At 39.8% G+C, this 17102-nt stretch overlaps 4 protein-coding genes across 7 annotated transcripts; 2 read left to right on the top strand and 2 right to left on the bottom strand.

The window, feature by feature from the left end:
- On the top strand, positions 549-4587 carry LOC107645784 (ankyrin repeat domain-containing protein 13C). Of its 2 annotated transcripts, none has more exons than XM_016349898.2 (3): positions 549-877; positions 1315-3391; positions 3871-4226. In XM_016349898.2, the coding sequence occupies exons 2-3, from the start codon at positions 1727-1729 to the stop codon at positions 3874-3876; spliced, it is 1671 nt and encodes a 556-aa protein (XP_016205384.1). In that variant the 5' UTR covers positions 549-877; positions 1315-1726; the 3' UTR covers positions 3877-4226. The 2 variants fall into 2 exon arrangements, with proteins under 2 accessions (XP_016205384.1, XP_016205381.1); XM_016349895.2 differs by having other exon boundaries at positions 723-877; positions 3897-4587.
- On the bottom strand, positions 4759-7776 carry LOC107645786. The gene is made up of 8 exons (XM_016349899.2): positions 7508-7776; positions 6703-7076; positions 6305-6554; positions 6027-6192; positions 5855-5957; positions 5594-5722; positions 5264-5479; positions 4759-5165 (listed from the first exon to the last, which is right to left on the bottom strand). Exons 1-8 carry the CDS (start codon positions 7743-7745, stop codon positions 4884-4886), a joined length of 1758 nt encoding a protein of 585 aa, XP_016205385.1. The 5' UTR covers positions 7746-7776; the 3' UTR covers positions 4759-4883.
- LOC107645787 lies at positions 9690-11616 on the top strand. Of its 2 annotated transcripts, XM_016349901.2 has the most exons (4): positions 9690-9947; positions 10039-10440; positions 10480-11164; positions 11292-11616. In XM_016349901.2, exons 1-4 carry the CDS (start codon positions 9859-9861, stop codon positions 11370-11372), a joined length of 1257 nt encoding a protein of 418 aa, XP_016205387.1. In that variant the 5' UTR covers positions 9690-9858; the 3' UTR covers positions 11373-11616. The 2 variants fall into 2 exon arrangements, with proteins under 2 accessions (XP_016205387.1, XP_016205386.1); XM_016349900.2 differs by having other exon boundaries at positions 10039-11164.
- On the bottom strand, positions 11608-14493 carry LOC107645788 (peroxisome biogenesis protein 12). 2 transcript variants are annotated; one of them, XM_016349904.2, is made up of 8 exons: positions 13940-14493; positions 13601-13841; positions 13402-13511; positions 13161-13235; positions 12795-12881; positions 12344-12430; positions 12040-12177; positions 11608-11919 (listed from the first exon to the last, which is right to left on the bottom strand). In XM_016349904.2, exons 1-8 carry the CDS (start codon positions 14306-14308, stop codon positions 11848-11850), a joined length of 1179 nt encoding a protein of 392 aa, XP_016205390.1. In that variant the 5' UTR covers positions 14309-14493; the 3' UTR covers positions 11608-11847. The 2 variants fall into 2 exon arrangements, with proteins under 2 accessions (XP_016205390.1, XP_020959769.1); XM_021104110.1 differs by lacking the exon at positions 11608-11919 and having other exon boundaries at positions 12076-12253.

Here is a 17102-nt window from a genome sequence, read left to right as displayed (position 1 = left end):
TTCGAAATATAAATTTTAAAAAATTTATTTACCATTTTACTAAAAAAAAAAGGGAGAGGAAGAAAGCATGAATGATTTACCCTTGCTGGAGCTACAATCAAGAGCCATGAGAAAAGTAATCTTGCAGGGGGATCCTCTTCAAAGTAACTAACTCATCAACAAAGTAAACTAAATTGAGTTAGTTCCACCGAACAAGGCAAGGCATAAGTAAATGGGATTATTACTCTACAAATAAAAAACAGAGAATTATATTTAATCATTTATAGGAAAAAATTTGTTAATTTTGAAAGTAGAAGGAGAATCCCGTTTCTTCACTACTGCAAATGCAACGCACAACAACCACCACCACATTATTACAACAATATATCTAATGTCTAATGGTAATATAAAAGTTGTTTTACTATTTCTAAAATTTGAGTGTAAAACTTTTAAATTAATGGCATAACAGTAGTATATTACATTATATTAGTTAATTAATTAATTAATTAATAAGTTTTTAAATAACTCTCCTAGATTACAGTTTTAACTTTTAAGAAGACCCTTGTCAGAGAAAATATAGGAGGCGAGTCCAGCGGGAGTCCCCCTCTCTTTCCTTTTGAGTTGTGTTGTCCCTTTTCACCATTTAATGGTCCATCCCATCCTCACCGTCAGATCCCATCTTCCTCTTTCATATCCACCGTCCGATCACCTTTCCTTTCCTCTTCTTTTCTTTTTCTTTTTTCTTTTTTTTTTTCAAACAATTTGGGGAACTTTGAAGTTCGAAGTTGAAGGAAGAGGAACAACCCTAAGAAGCTGAAGCGGGAGCTACTACAATCATTCACACTGAACTAGATCGCTCTGTTTCTCTTTCAATTTTGCTGTGATAATTCAGAGTCAGGTACGTAGTACTTTTTTTTTTCTCTTGGATTCTTGTTTGCTGAAAACTCATTCGGAAATTCATGCAAACTAAAAGACACTAATCATTCACGGATCTTTCACTTCTTCCTCTTCCATTGATGCAGACACTTTAACTTTACCCTCCCAAATGCTACCAAATTTTCTAGGTTTACTCTCTATCTTCCCAACTCCCCCCTGTCAATTTCTCAAATTTGTTGCTTTCAACTTCATCAACCTCTATAATTTATTTATTTAAAATTATATATATTTTTTACCCCATGTTACTCGTTGCGGTTACAATTGGAGGGGTGCTGCTAAGAACCGCGTAGTGGGTGGAATTGATCTTAGCTTATACTATGCATAAATCCTTGTTTGTTACTGTTACTGTTCGGTGGTTCTCGACTCAGTTCTTTTTTTCTTTTTTCTTTTTTTTTGCAGATTTAATTTGATTTGATTGGAGCTCCTTTTCCATGGACCGCAAGATCACCCCCTTGCACGCTTGTACTTGCGAGTTCGAGTTCGAATTTTGGGGGGAGAATCAGGAATGGTGAAGGAATTTGAAGCAAAGCACAGTTCCCCAAAATATTATTTTTATTGTTGTTCTTTCTTCAAAAAAATTTTGCCCAGTTCAAGTAGTCCCTGCCAATTTAATAGTGGAGCTTCATCGTGGCAGGGTAGAGCAACAAATTTATACTACTATTCAAGTAGGCACAAGTTACCCCGTTTTGGTGGTCTTCCCTAGTCAATTTAAACCATGGCAATTGCTTACTGTTTGTGAATCGTAAAAGCAAAGCAATGGTGTGAGTGAGGCCTGTGGCAATTCTGCGTCGTAACACAAGATTGACCAACCATGGAAACAAATGGAGTTGTTCATGATGGTAGTATAGGAGGGGCTAGGAGAGAAAAGAGAGAGATAGGGGACAAATCAGTGGAAGATTTAGCTAAATATGCACATAGTCCTGCCCACTTGGCTGTTGCCAGGCGCGACCATGTTGCCTTACAGCGCATTGTTTCCACCCTGCCTAGGCTTGCCAAGGCTGGTGAGGTGAATACAGAGGCTGAATCTCTTGCCGCTGAGCTTCGAGCTGATGAGGTCTCTGCAGTTATTGATCGACGTGATGTTCCTGGTAGGGAGACCCCTCTTCACCTTGCAGTACGTCTCAGAGATCCAATCTCTGCTGAGATATTGATGGCTGCAGGCGCAGATTGGAGTCTTCAGAATGAGAATGGTTGGAGTGCTCTCCAAGAAGCAGTGTGCACCAGGGAGGAAGCAATTGCCATGATTATCGCGCGGCATTATCAACCTCTGGCTTGGGCTAAATGGTGTCGTAGACTTCCCCGCATCATTGCTTCGGCAGCTCGCATACGTGACTTTTATATGGAGATAACTTTCCATTTTGAGAGCTCTGTCATTCCTTTTATTGGACGCATAGCTCCTTCAGACACATATCGCATCTGGAAGCGTGGTTCTAATCTTCGTGCTGATATGACACTTGCTGGTTTTGACGGTTTACGCATCCAACGATCAGACCAGACATTTTTGTTTCTTGGAGATGGATATGCTTCTGAGGATGGTAATGTAACTCTGCCACCTGGTTCTTTGATTGCTCTTTCTCATAAAGAAAAGGAAATAACAAATGCTTTGGAAGGTGCTGGTACACAACCAACAGAAGCTGAAGTTGCTCATGAAGTTTCCTTGATGTCTCAGACAAATATGTATAGGCCGGGTATTGATGTTACACAGGCTGAGCTTATTCCCCATTTAAATTGGAGGCGCCAAGAGAAGACTGAGATGGTTGGGAACTGGAAGGCAAAAGTTTATGACATGCTTCATGTGATGGTTAGTGTGAAATCAAGACGGGTGCCAGGTGCTATGTCAGACGAAGAGCTTTTTGCTGTGGAGGATGGAGAAAGTATGATAAATGGGGAAAACAATGATGAGTATGATGATGTATTGACTGCTGAGGAAAGAATTCAACTGGATTCTGCACTACGTATGGGGAATGCTGATATGGTGTGTGATGATGAGGAACATGGAGACAGTCAAGAAAATGGCTCAGCAGCTACCTTTGAGAATCCTGAAGCCAATGGTGTGGTTAAAGAGAAGAAGAGTTGGTTTGGTTGGAACAAGAAAAACATCAAGAGTAGCAGTGATGATCCTGAGGAGTCAAAAACTTTGAAGAAAGTTTCGAAGTTTGGCTCAGAAGGTAGCAACCAGAAGTCAAGTGATCAGCAAAAGTCAGCATCTGACTTGAAGGAAGATAGTGGAGACACTAGGAAGGGAAAAGACAAAAGCAATAAGAAGAAGAAGAAGAAAGGAACAGCCACTGAGTCTAAGAATGAGAGTGAGTATAAAAAGGGTTTAAGACCTGTCTTGTGGTTAACACCAGATTTCCCTTTGAAAACGGATGAGCTTTTGCCTCTACTTGACATCTTAGCAAATAAGGTTAAGGCTGTTAGAAGACTGAGGGAGCTTTTGACAACTAAGCTTCCTCTTGGAACTTTTCCCGTCAAGGTAATCATATTACCATAATAACTATAGGTTTTTAATTTTTTAGGCATCATTTTTCTGTACATTGCATTATTTTGGAGTTGGCAACTTAAAGCTTCAGAATATTGAGGAGATTCATGTGACTTGACTCTGTTTCTATTGTTTGGTTATTCTTGTACTGGCATTTGTGCATGACATGACATGATACTGCTGTTAGTGTTATCTATCATAGTCTGAGTAAAACAATGAATTGGAGCGGTTTGCTTCTTTCATTTTTTCGTTTCGTTTTGATTAATTGCTTGCAAGTAGTTCTGGCCATGCTTTGACTTCTCACTTCATGGATTTCATTTGCTAATTTGATTTAGATTTCAAGCTATACTATACTAAACATAAGTTACTAAAATGCGAGTGGAGTGCCTGATTTCTGCCTGTCTGGGTCTTAACCTGATGGTTAATTGGTTTGTCATTGTCAGTGTTGTTATACAAAGGCTTCTGTTTTTTAACGATAATAATCTCTGGTGCCACTCAGGTTGCTATCCCAATAGTCCCTACCATTCGAGTTCTTGTCACCTTTACGAAGTTTGAGGAGCTTCAGCCAGCAGAGGAGTTTTCAACTCCACTCTCCAGCCCAGCACATTTCCAGGATGCGAAATCCAAGGAACCGGAGGGTTCAACATCGTGGATTTCATGGATGAAAGGAAGTCGCGGAGGGCAGTCCAGCGACTCCGATAGTCACAGATACAAAGATGAAGTTGACCCTTTCAACATACCTTCGGACTACAAATGGGTGGATGCCAATGAGAAGAAACGCAGAATGAAGGCTAAGAAAGCCAGAAGTAAGAAAAATAAGAAGCAGACAGCAGCAAGAGGCAGTGAGGGTGGTGCTTTGCATCAGGGAACTGAAGACCTTGAAGAATAATAGTAACAACATGGATTCACGGTCTCTGGGTATATTTCCACTTTGATAATTGTTGCACAAAGAGTCTTTTTTTGTGCAAACAGCCACAGCTGACTTTCTCATTCTGCATTGGATTGTTTCTCCAAGAATATTCTACTAGAGATTTCTTGGGCAACCAATTGTTTGTTACTAGCTAAGAAAAATGTGCCTTTATTTTTTTATTTCTTCTCAAGTTTGGCGAAGAAAGCTTTTTCTTCTAGAAATTGTTGTATTGTCATGTGAAGTGAAAATTGAAGAGGAAGAGTTTATACTCCTCCTTCAATCGCGTGGCTTCATTCTAATTTTCATTAGTCACCAATATTTGTATCTACACCTATGTCAATGATTATCTAGATTACACTTTTGAGAGTGGCATTCTCTTCATTGTTTGTTGTTCTGTCTGTCATCAAGAATTTGAATCTTCTTTTGAAAAGGAAACATCATAAACCGGAAATAGTAAAGAACTTCAATCTTATTTCCACGAACTATTTTTGACACATACTACAAAGAATCCATGTCATATCACCAAAAATAAAAGACTTAATAACTATATATTAATTTACAAGAGGTAGAATTATTCTACCAAAATCTGTCTTTGTTAACGCTCAAATAGCCAGCCATTACCTTCCCCCCAGTATTTCTCATACCATCTATGAGGAAGCACCATGAAGAACCCAATGCTCCAATGAAGAAATCAGAGTCAGCAGCCATGAGGAAATTAACCAGTGGGTAATTGGTGCTGGTCTCCCTCCCAAGGCTGGCTTCATACTCAGCCATTGAAACATTCATCCTGTCTTGGCGTCTTACCTTTGTATAGTGAAAGTTCCAATGAGAATATTCTTTGGTTTTGTCAATGACTTCCTGAATCAAGTTAGGTTCTTAGTAATGTCAGACACTTTTAACAAGAACAACGATTGAAAAATTAAGTAGATGTGTAGTAGTAGTAGTAGTACTAGTACCTGCATCTCAGTGGAGAGCCAAATGTTGTTGAGGTTTGGGAAGTGCCTCCTAATCCTATCAGCAAGATGCATGTATTCTTCAAATTCAACCACTTTCATTTCACATGCTTTGTCTCCCATCCTTACATGCATGCTTAGAAGAGGCCTAGGAACCCATGGCTTGTGATTGGACCACACATATTCATCAATTTCAGATCTTGGCTTATTATTACTTCCCTGAAATACCACCAGAAGCAAAATTATAACAAAATCAAAAGCAATTTTCATGGTCATGTATATTCTACTCTAAGTCAGTATTTTATGTCCCAAAAAGTATTTTAGTAAGTTAACCTTTGTCCAGTCTCCAGCAAGACCTTCATGCACCATTTTCGCAGCTAATTTTCCGAATGCAGCATGTCGAGCTTCATTCAATAGGCTGCATGTGTACTCAGTTGGGAACCTCATTAAGTAACGCACAGCCTGGAAACAATATTTGTGGCATCAACATGAATTCATGAAGCAGTCACACAAAATAAGAGGGAAACTGATCACTGAAGAAAATTGGGAAAATGTGGACATAACTCTTTAATGCATTTCTTATGAGTACCCTACCTGTGCCCTCCACCACCGCATATCCATCTTTCTATGTGAAGTAATCAAGCTGCCATTTATATCAGTTGTTGGTTGCAGATACTTCCAAGGTTCACCCCATATTCTGCACCATAAAAACTAAAATTCTTTAAGTAATCATTAATGTATAACTGCAGTTGTAGTTGGAACTTACCTAGGAGTTGGCCCTGCCCATATATGCTTTGATGTGTAATTTTCTTTCGCAGTCAAAATTCCTTTACTCCAAGCATCTTCGCTTTTCATTAGTTCTAATGCTCGTCGACGACACTCTAGGGAGGCTTCTGGAAAGAAGTAACAACTCCAACTAGACCGGGAAGACCCTGCATACACATTTTATGTTCACAATGATTGTATGCAAAAGTTGTTAAAACGGAATTGAACCTAAATCAGAAGAGATGAAGCAAGCAACTGTATTGGTCTTTTTTATTATACCTTTGCAGCCACCATGGTCAGCTCTATTGTAATATTTAGTTACAAGAACTCTGCCTTCATTGATTGCAATAGCAAGGAGTCCACTCATTCCAGCAAACTGAGCACCAATGCCGAATCCTGGTAATTTTTCCCAGTCAGCTACAAGGAACTTGACATCCGGATTGCTACAGTTTAAGGGATGCTGATGGATCCATATGTCACGTTGCACTTTCCTAGTCAATGGGTAATTTTCTTCATCAGATCCTGCAATCTGCCAAAAGCTTATAATAAGAAAATGGTTTAGGTTTGAAGTTTGAACCGGCAAGTAGTTGACATTATAATTGGTGAGTCTAGCTTACGCGATTCGACCTTATCCCGAAGAAATCTAACAATATGGCACAAATACTAAAAAGACATACCCAAGGTGGATAAGCACCCTTAGTTACAGCTTGATGCCTGAAATTTTGAGTCTGGTCACTGGTTGTAGCAACATGGTGCATGTCCAAAAATCCTTTCCAACTTGTCCATTGAGGGAAGTTCTCATTTCCTGTTCGCTTATCGAGACGTTCGAATAGCTGTGTCCTGGCTTTGCAGTCTTCCAAATGTGGGGCATAAGGCAAAATGGACCTACTGATTCCAAGTTTGTGCAAGCACTCATTTGCCTCACTTTCAGATTTAGTTAACACACAACTCCAACCTGAATAAAGCATAGAGACACTATCCTCATTTTCTTTATCTTTTCTGCTGTTGAAATCTGTTAGCCTCTGTGTTCCCTTAGCATTAACATTGCAGTCTGTTCTTGTCACCATAAGAGAAAAAATACATTATGACATTTGACATTAATATAATCTAATACCCCTATAAAATTGATCATATCCAAATTGATAACTGCAAGAATGTCCCAAGAAAATTTAATATTGATTGATTATGCAATGCAAAATAATGTGCCATATTCGGACAGAGTAGCCTAAAGAAAGTGTTGGTATGATTTCAAGTTGCTTCAGGTACAAGCCTTAGAATTTATTCATTCATTCATCTAATCATCAATTGAAGAATCCAATATTCTTTGCTTTAAATTTAGCCGATAATTGTTGTTCCTTTTTCAACAAGATTAACAAAGTGTACTGAATTTGTCATGTCAACTTCAATTAAGAACCATCATCAAATGGTAGAAACAGAAACAGAGAAATAAAGATAATCAAAAGTAGAAGAAGATTGACTTACTTATGGTATTATTAGAGTGAGAAAGAGAGTCAGAATGGAATGTTAAATTAAGCATTGAGAATGAGAAGCGACCAATGCCAAGCTGAAAGGTGGAAGTAAGAGCAGCCAAGATGAAAGAGGCAAGGCACACTCCAAAGAGGAATCCAACAACACAAACCATACATGGAAATGAGTTTCCCATTTGCAAGGCTCTCATTGAAACCGCTCTCTCAAGAGATTTCTGATTCACTGCCTCCATGGTTTTCTGGCAATTAAGCTCCTTCAAGAAGNTTTGGATGGAGCTAGGAATAAGGAAATAGAATTCACATGCATAGTTTTCTTCTTTAAGTGTAAAGATTAAAGAACAATGTCTAATAATCACTAAATAATTAATCATCCAAGAAGAGGAGAATATTTTTATAATACGGCATAAGCAAGCAAAGTTTTGAGGGGAAGAAGAAGAAGAAGGTGACGTACCATGAAAAAAACAAAAACACAATCCGTGAAACAAGATAAGAATGTGAGTGGCAACAACTTTTTAGAGAAACAGTGTCTGTGGAGCCTGATTTTTACCTGCACACCCTTTCTTTCTTGTGCTTTTAATATTATTATTAATAGTAAGAGTTAGTGACACCAATCTCCAATGGAAATAAAGAAATAAAGAAGAAAGAAAGAAGGTTAGATTTGGTGGCAGCTGGTGAAGTTGCCACTTGGTTTATATATTGTGATCATTATCACTCGCTCAATCTATGGCTCTATGCTTTGTTGCTATGTATGGCTGGTCCCCTCTCACATTTCTAGATGTACCTACCTCAGCTCAACCAAAAGCTAAGCCTCCAATTAATTAATCCTTTTTTTTCTTTAATCTTATTATTAATTACAACAGTCATTCATCTAATTGTTATGTTGGTTTTTGGATATGGACAGAAGGAATGGAACCACACACAAACTTTCCATGCATGCTATGTTGACTTTCTCCTTTTGAAAATTATGTGAGCTCTAATTGTGATTAGTTAAAACAAAACGAATATAGAGTTGTTCTCTTTTTGGAGAGGCTCAAGCTAAACGTAAGTGTTCTTGGCTGTGATACACTTTTCCTTTCTTCTTTTTGCTTTTCAATTATGTTTATTTATTCTTCTTCTAATTAAATATTTTGATTCTGACTTATAATAAAATTCATTAAAAGGGGGTTGGATATTTGAATGCTGGTTTTGGATCTTGAACTGAAAATTATCAATTATAGTACTCCTAGTCCTTACTACTCCACAGACCATATTAATGTATATAATAGTATTTCTTTTGCTTTGAAATAATATTGAAAGTTTTGGGGTTAAATTAATTTTGTATTTTTTTTTACTTCAAATTAAATGTTTATTTTACGTAATAAGCATACCATAGTTACCCAAAATATCAGGTGTGATATAATTATTAATAAATGAGGAGCAGAATATAATATTAATTGAGTTGATTAAAGTACTTCAAATAACATGATGGGTGATTTTGTTTTCGTCATTTTTCATTGGGAAATGAGATGGGAATGGACGTATGAGAGAAAAGCGAGAGAATCTGCATGGATTTGGAGTCCCAAAAGTTGTCATCTAAAATTCCTCTTACTTTGGCTTTTGCAGGATAGTGCGCAATAGGGCCCTTGGTAAATCTTGTACATTTTACTTGTGTATATAACTGTGTCACTGAAATATATAACTTGTCACTCATATTATTATTCAATTTAATGAAAGACGATGAAAGCATATTTGAAAATCGTATTAATTAGCAAAGTTGCACCAACCGAAAAAGTAGTCCAACAAAAAAAAGACTCCGGTGCTAGATAATTCTTTTTGACTTATATGTTATGTTGGTAAGTTTAGACCTATTAAAAAATTAAAAATTTAAAATTTAAAATTTAAAATAAAAATACTTAAAAAATTAACTGATATTAACTAAAAAAAATTCCACTCTCTAATTAACTTCATATAAAAATTGTCAATAACATTATTAAATAGTGTTAAATATCACTTGTCCATCTTCAAATAAGTCATTGAGAAACATTTCTTCCCTTAACAAAATTCAGAGCTACTAAATTATTCCCTTTTGGCCTTGATGGAAAATGAGTTATTAATACCTACTATTTGTGTCAAAAACAGATGTATGATTATGAATAATTGAAGTGGAGTGAGTGGTCAAAGTCAAACCTGTTCAAGTAGTAGAGTCCACATAAATGGGTGGGCCCAGAGATAGACGAGAATCTCAACGGTCAAATTTCAAAAGCTCCCTACCTTCCTCCCTCTTTTCTTCCATTTCAGTCCCTCAATCCCCTCTCCGCTTTTTTCTTTCTCTTTAGAAAGTGACCTTTTTCTCAACTATATCCATTCATGATGAGGTGCTTTCTACCTACTTGTTTTGGTTCTTGCAAACGCTCTAAACGCTCCAATCCAACTGCTACACAGTCCCTTCATTCCAAGTAAGCTAGCTAGCTTTCCATGCTTTTTGTTTATTCTGTGTTATTCCTTTAATTTATTTTGAACTTTCATTATCCGTCATTTTCATATCAGAATCGAATTGCAATATGAATTATTGAATCGAAGTGCTGAAGCAGCTCATGCGGCCACACCTACCAAGGATGAAGAAGAGAGACTTGGAAGAAGAGGTGAGAAAAAAGATGAACACCAAGGAGAAGGAGAACAAGAGTTTTCGGAGTCGCTGTTTTCTCTCTCCATTGGCTCCACTAAACAGATTTCTGCTGCTCAAAATGCCGACACTACTGAAGTTAACAGTCCAATGCAGCAGCAGCAACAACTTCTTCTTGGAGTTGGAGAGGAGGATTCTGAAGCATTAGGATCAAGCGCACCAACTGTTCGGGAAAAGGTTCAAGGGAACTCGTCCAAGCCGGCTGGATTCTCTTCATCCGACAAGGAAGCAGACATAGCAAAACCTGCTGAGCAACAAAATTGCATTGCCAAAGAGAAGGTGAATCCTGAAGAAATAAATTCTTCTGCCAGAGAAGAAGGTGGTGATGTCAATGGAATTCAAGAAGAGTCTTCAGAGTCGTTGTTTTCGCTGTCGACTGATTATAGGAAACCAATTTCATCGGCTGAAATAGCGGAGACCGAAGTTAATAGCCTGAGGCAGGACAAGAAAGAAGAAACTCAAGAAAGGGTTCATGATATTTCCTCTGTGTTGAATCCAATTGAGAATGTTGATACACAAGGGAGGGTGGCCAAATCCACATTGCTTAAGTCACTGAAGAACAATGATAAAGAAAACATCAACAATTCAGCAGTGGAGGACATAGCAATATCCCTCAGTCCAGAGCCAAATATGAAGCTCTCAAAACGCAAGGCAAGGCAGAAGGCGAATGATAACAAGCTAGAGATTGGCGTTGACACCAGCCTATCCAGCTGGTTGGTTGAACCGGAAGGCACGCCTGTTTCGGTGAACAACAGTTCAGTGGGAGAACAGACACCAAAGGGAGGTAGAGGATCCTCATGGAGTAATGAGGATAGACCAATTCTAGGAGCATTGACAATTGAAGAGATCAGGATGCATTCCCTATCAAGATCTTCAAGAAGGACTAGAAGCAAGAGCCCCGACGAGACCCCCATCATAGGTACTGTCGGCAGCTACTGGACTCATACTGGTCAGGACATGGAGTCAAGCTTGAACAACAGTGGAAGAAAGGTACTACATTTAGTGTTATAAGTTGATAATTAGGTTAGGTAGTTGATATATCAATAGTGCATAATAAACCTATATATTAGTTGAATTGAAGTTTTATTAAACTTAACCAGAGTTGCTGGTGTTGCAGGATGCAAAACTGAAATCAAGTACTTCAACATGTAAGACAAGACTAGAAAGAGCGTTCGAAGAAAGTGTTTGTGAAGTTTGAGCTCGCGTCCCATGGTTCTTACGTTCTTTCGTTCTGCATGAAGCGTGGTTAGCCCTAGAATAATATGGTTAATTTTTCTTAATAATAAAAAAGGGGATCTTAATGGGTATATTGTTTAGTTCTCTTGGAGCATTTGATGCGTACATAGTTTCAAGATTTTACTTCCGCAGTTTTGCTGCTGCTAATGATATTGTAAGCGCAACTATAATTAAGGACAAGCAAATCATGCCTTTGCTTTTTTGCAGTAACTATTGTTTATTGCTTTATAAGTAACATACATACTACATACAATCATGCTCGTTATAGCTGGAACTTTATACGGATGAATACGAGGAAAATAACAAAAATCATTCCTCTTCTGCATCGTGTACCTACCATACTAACGGTGAAACCCCCCATCCCTACATAGAAGAGACTAAGAGAGATGTACATATAACTAAAACCACAATTGAGAATCTTGTAGCCACGTGAGACCTTAGACATCATGAAATAGTCTCCTTATCTGCTCAACTGTTGCAGGCATCAGCGTAACTGGGCAACGCTTATACTGTAATGAGGAACCACAATAAACAAAACAAATTAGGGAATAGAAGTGATACATGTTGAATTTAACACTTGACATCACAAACGTTAGGTCCTGCCAACTCTTGCAAGATTGAATTCTCACCTGTGTAATATACTTAAATATGCAAGCATAGCAAAAGACAAATCCCGAAATTGTAACTACAGATGGATTTGCACGCTTCTGTGAGCACAAGGGGCAAATTGTTCTGTCAGATGGCAGCGGGATTCCCTCTTTCGCTACCTGGTTGTATGAATATATATTAGCCAATGGCCCAACACAATTTTTTGATCGGTTCATAGAGAGGATGCAAGTAGACCTATTCAATTAGTATGATTCAAACACCAATTTTACATGTATAGAAGTACACTGATGAAGAAAGAAGATGAAAAACAAAACGTTTATTCACCTTTGGAGGAGGAGGAGGAGGGGGTGGAGGATATACTGTCGGGGCTGACATTCTCTCCTCGGCTGACTGATACCACCATTCCATCATCTATATGTTCCACATAAATTACGTGTTAATGATTGTGCTCTGTCTCAACTAGTATGTTCCTCAAACTAACATATTTAACCACACATCACTGGTAGATTACTTAAGTACCACTTGACAGAAGAAGTTGAACACAGACCACTCAAAGATTTCTGAACCACCCAGGCAATGGTACCAACCAAAACTCTGTTGGCTATACCATAGTGGGTGTTGTTCATTTTGTTGACTTTAAGAAATCTAAGCCAACAAACAATATATAAAACAAGCTAAAACACACCAAAGTTTAAGAAGATTCAGTATTATTTTTGGCTTACTGTTTTACTATATTAAGTAAGAAAACTTATCAAGAGGGAAAAAGACATCTCACTTTAAAGAAGAACACAGCTGCAATCAAACCAGTTTGCGCATAATCCAGTACAGTGTACATACAGCTGAGCAGTGCTCCTTGCAAGGTCTGCATTATGACATATATCACATAATCATATAAGGTGATTCATGTGGACAAAAAGCATAACATTTATTCAAAGTCAAGATTGCAAATGTTAAAATGAATCTTGACTTTGGATAGGCAGAACAATATGAATAAAATCAACAAAATATGAAATTCTTCAGCTGCAACCCAGTTCATGTTATGATTTTTTTTTTTTCTTTTTTTTTTCCCTTTTTTTCAGAAAAAAATATCATTAAAAATACGAAATAAACTGATCTAAATTAGCGTTTAATTGATAAATACCTTCAACCATTGAGGGCCACGAAGTCTCTCACGTTCTCGGCTACGTATCTTTGAAATTCTTGAAGAGGTATCCATCTATAATCCCATGAAAGGAATAAAACCCAATTCAGTGAAACAAGAAATGAAAAAAATGCAAACAACATGTCTATTCTCATTCACCCACCACAATACAGCACTCAAGTACAAGAGTAACATAAAAGTAATGTAGTGTGACAGATTTTATAATATCCTAAATATGTACCATCTCTTGGCCTGTAGCTCGGCACACTTGTATCCCAAGTGCATGCAATGCAAATGAGTAGTATCCAGTGGCATCCAAAAGGTATAATAGCTGGTAAGCAAATTGCAAACCTGCAGTGACATTGTTAAGATATTAAGAATCAGTTAATCCGAAGTCTCAGCAAGATAACCATTTCAATAAGACAGCAGAACACACATACCCTCTGTAGTAGCATGTAGCCAAGGGTAGCAAAACCCCACAATCTTTTGAACTCTCTTCCTGACGCGCTCCCTAATAGATGCATTGGCATCAGAATCCAATGTTCTCCTCGACTCTTCGAAGCCGAGGGTGGCATCAAAACCTTCATTTTGATCATCACCCCAGAGGGTAGCCTGCAGCCTAGCTTCCCTTTCTTTGTTGTAGATTGAATGCAACTTAGACTTCAAATAGGGCAACACAACCTAGAAACACACCCAGATTCAGCTAGCTACCACTATGTATAGTACAGCAATGTTCTCCAATTGAAGCAAATCAGGAAGAAAGAGAGAACTAGGGTTACCAGAAAAACAACAGAGAGAACTTTCTGGCGCCTTTGTAAACCTGAATTGGGAGCAGCGTTATCGGAATTAGGGGAAACGGTGGAAGCATCAATCTTGAGGGCAACATTGACGGGTCTTCTTCGGAGACCGTAGAGAGATTCAGCAAAGGAAGCATCTGTGGTCCGCAAGCTGTGAGTTTCGAGGATGAGCATGAGGAGGGCGAAGGATTCATGTTCGTAGTCGAGGAGGCGGTGGAGGAAGGGGCGGCGGAGGGCGAAGACTCCCAAAGAGTAAGTGAGGGCGGCGCGCAGGCTGGCGGGGAGCTGCTGGGCCGCCGCCATCTCGAAGAACGTGGGGCGGCTGCCTTGGCCCCCCACCTGAAACAGCATATCTTCTTATCCTTTCTTTCTTACTCTTCCACCGCCTTGCGTCTTCGTTCATATATGTTTGAGCTTACAGCTTTTACTCAAAATTCATTCGTGATTACTGACTCTATGCTCGAAGATTGTTTGTTGGTAGGGATGGAAGGATCCTCCCTCCTTTGCGTTTGCGCAAAAGTGATTCTGCTACCGAAACTATATCAATATGTCCGGAATAAAAATTCATTGCAACTTCTCCTAAATAGATTTATATAAATTTAATAGACAAACTTGATTTAATCATGTAAATCAAATGGAGTAAATAGTTAAAATGGTCCTAAAACATCTAGCTATTTTTATTTTAATCTTTGAAAATCTTTTTTAATCAAATTCATTTCTAAAAGATTTTAAGTTAATAACATTAGTCTTTTCGTCATTTTTCTTACTAACACCGTTGATGGAAGCTGAACTGGCACGTTAGAGATACACGTAATTGTTACGGATCCGGCCCACGGATCCTACACCCGGAACGGTCCCCGAATCCGGTTGCCAGGGTCTGACCCGCTTCGCCCTTCCAGAAGGTTCGAAACCAGCCCACTAGAGGTCCTAACCAACTTTCGAATTCAAACGTCTCCCTTATCTTAGCCAAATAAGATAAGATAAGATAAGATAAGATAATTCAAACGTCTCCCTTATCTTAGCCAAATAAGATAAGATAAGATAAGATAAGATAAGATAAGATAAGATAATTCAAACGTCTCCCTTATCTTAGCCAAATAAGATAAGATAAGATATTCACCATCACCTATAAATAGAGGACCCAGGTCCCTCCAGGTATTCATTCATTCCTCACACCTTATACCTCTTAGATCCATTCTGACTTGAGCGTCGAAGTGTCTTTGCAAGTACCTCCCCCTCATTGCTCCAGTCAAGTGATCCGGCATCTGCCTCAACCCGCAAGTTCTCGATCCATCTCTCAACCCGTACCAGAGACATCTTGTACATTGGCGCCGTCTGTGGGGACTTTGCAACGTTGTGGCGGCATGACGGATAACCCAGAAGAGCAATCATCAAACTCAGATTTCTTGCGTGTAACTGAGAGCAAAAAGGAATAATGTTTCCTTAACTTGCATCACCTTTGCATGTTTATGCACCCTTTCGCCCTACTCCAACGGCGAAATCCCAAAGGAATAATGTTTCCTTAACTTACATCACCTTTGCAGTGATAACACACATTCGCCCTATTCCAACGGCGAAATCCCAAAGGAACAATGTTACTTGCAATTACCTTCTTAGTGATAATACTCTTTATACACCCTCGCCCTACTCCAACGGTGAAATTCCAAATCCTCTAAGCCCAAAGTCTCGCTTCCCTTTAGTGGGACACCTCCACCTCTTGGGCCCTCTCATTCACCACTCCCTCATCCGTCTCTCCAAGCGCCATGGCCCCATCTTCTCTCTCTACTTTGGCTCCATGCCCACCGAGGTTGCTTCTTCTTTTGAACTCTTCAAGCTCTTCCTCCAAACCCACGAGGTCACCTCTTTCAACACTAGGTTCCAAACCTCTGTCATCCGCCGCCTCACCTGTGACAACTCTGTCGCCATGATCCCCCTTCGGACCTTACTGAAAATTCATAAGGAAGCTCATCATGAACGACCTCCTTAAATGCTACCACCGTGGCCAAGCTCAGACCTCTCAGGAGCCAATAGATCAAGAAAGTTCTCAAGGTTCTTGCACAGATATGGGGGACAGCCAAATCGTGGCAGCATGACGGAGAACCTCGAGGAACAATCCTCCACCCGACACCCCAACTCAAACCCACAAAGCCCAACTCCCGAACTCCAAGATAACACTCCTCCCACCCACGGGAGGATAATAAACCCGGCACATCGCCAACCAACCCCAACTCAACAACAACCAAGAGAGGACAACCGTCCTCCCACTGAAGCTCGGCCACCCGATGGCCTGGGAGAAAGGCGGTCCAGATAATCCAAGAGTTGTGCCTCAGGGTGCAAAACTTCAAAGGCCGAGTCACACCCAAAGAATGGTACCACCCGGAGCAAACAAGCCAAGCGACCTCCAGGACCTAATCTCATCGCGATACTAGGAACACCAGGCCCCCTGAGCAACAACACTGCAAACAGCACGATCGCAGCATTTCCCTAGACCCGAAACACCGACGCAGAGAAGACGACCGACGGCACCATCGGGAGGCCAAACGAGCAGGAAACATGCACGTGATAATGGAAGCCATCCCGTTCACAGAAAAATCCTTGAGAGCCAAACTCCTGAAGGACTTCAACAAGCCCACTGACATGAAATAGGACGGGACCAACGATCCCCGGGAACACCTAATGGCCTTCGAGGCCAGGATGAACCTGGAAGGAGTCGCCGACATGATCCGGTGTAAGGCCTTCTCGATAATCTTAGCTGGCCCTGCGATCAAATGGTTCAACGCCCTCCCAAACGGGTCCATAGTCAGCTTCCACGATATCACCAGAAAGTTCATGGCCCAGTTCACTATCAAAATCACCAAAGCTAAACACCCCATTAGCTTGCTCGGAATTACCCAAAGACAAGACGAATCTACGAGAAAATACCTGACGGTCGACGGACTCACGGACTCAGTCGCGAGCCTCTGCCTGACCAATGGACTTATGAATGAGGACTTCTGAAAGTATCTCACCGCGAAGCCAGTCTGGACTATGCACGAGATTCAGAGCGTCGCTAAGGATTACATAAACGATGAGGAGGTGAGCCAAGTCGTGGCGGCCAATAAACGGCAGAACGGCAGTACGGCACCTCGCCAAAACACCCCACCAA

Source organism: Arachis ipaensis, chromosome B06, assembly GCF_000816755.2.
Source record: "Arachis ipaensis cultivar K30076 chromosome B06, Araip1.1, whole genome shotgun sequence".
Classification (NCBI taxonomy): domain Eukaryota; kingdom Viridiplantae; phylum Streptophyta; class Magnoliopsida; order Fabales; family Fabaceae; genus Arachis; species Arachis ipaensis.
Note: the sequence above shows the minus strand (reverse complement) of the source record. Positions and strands in the feature narration are given on the sequence as shown.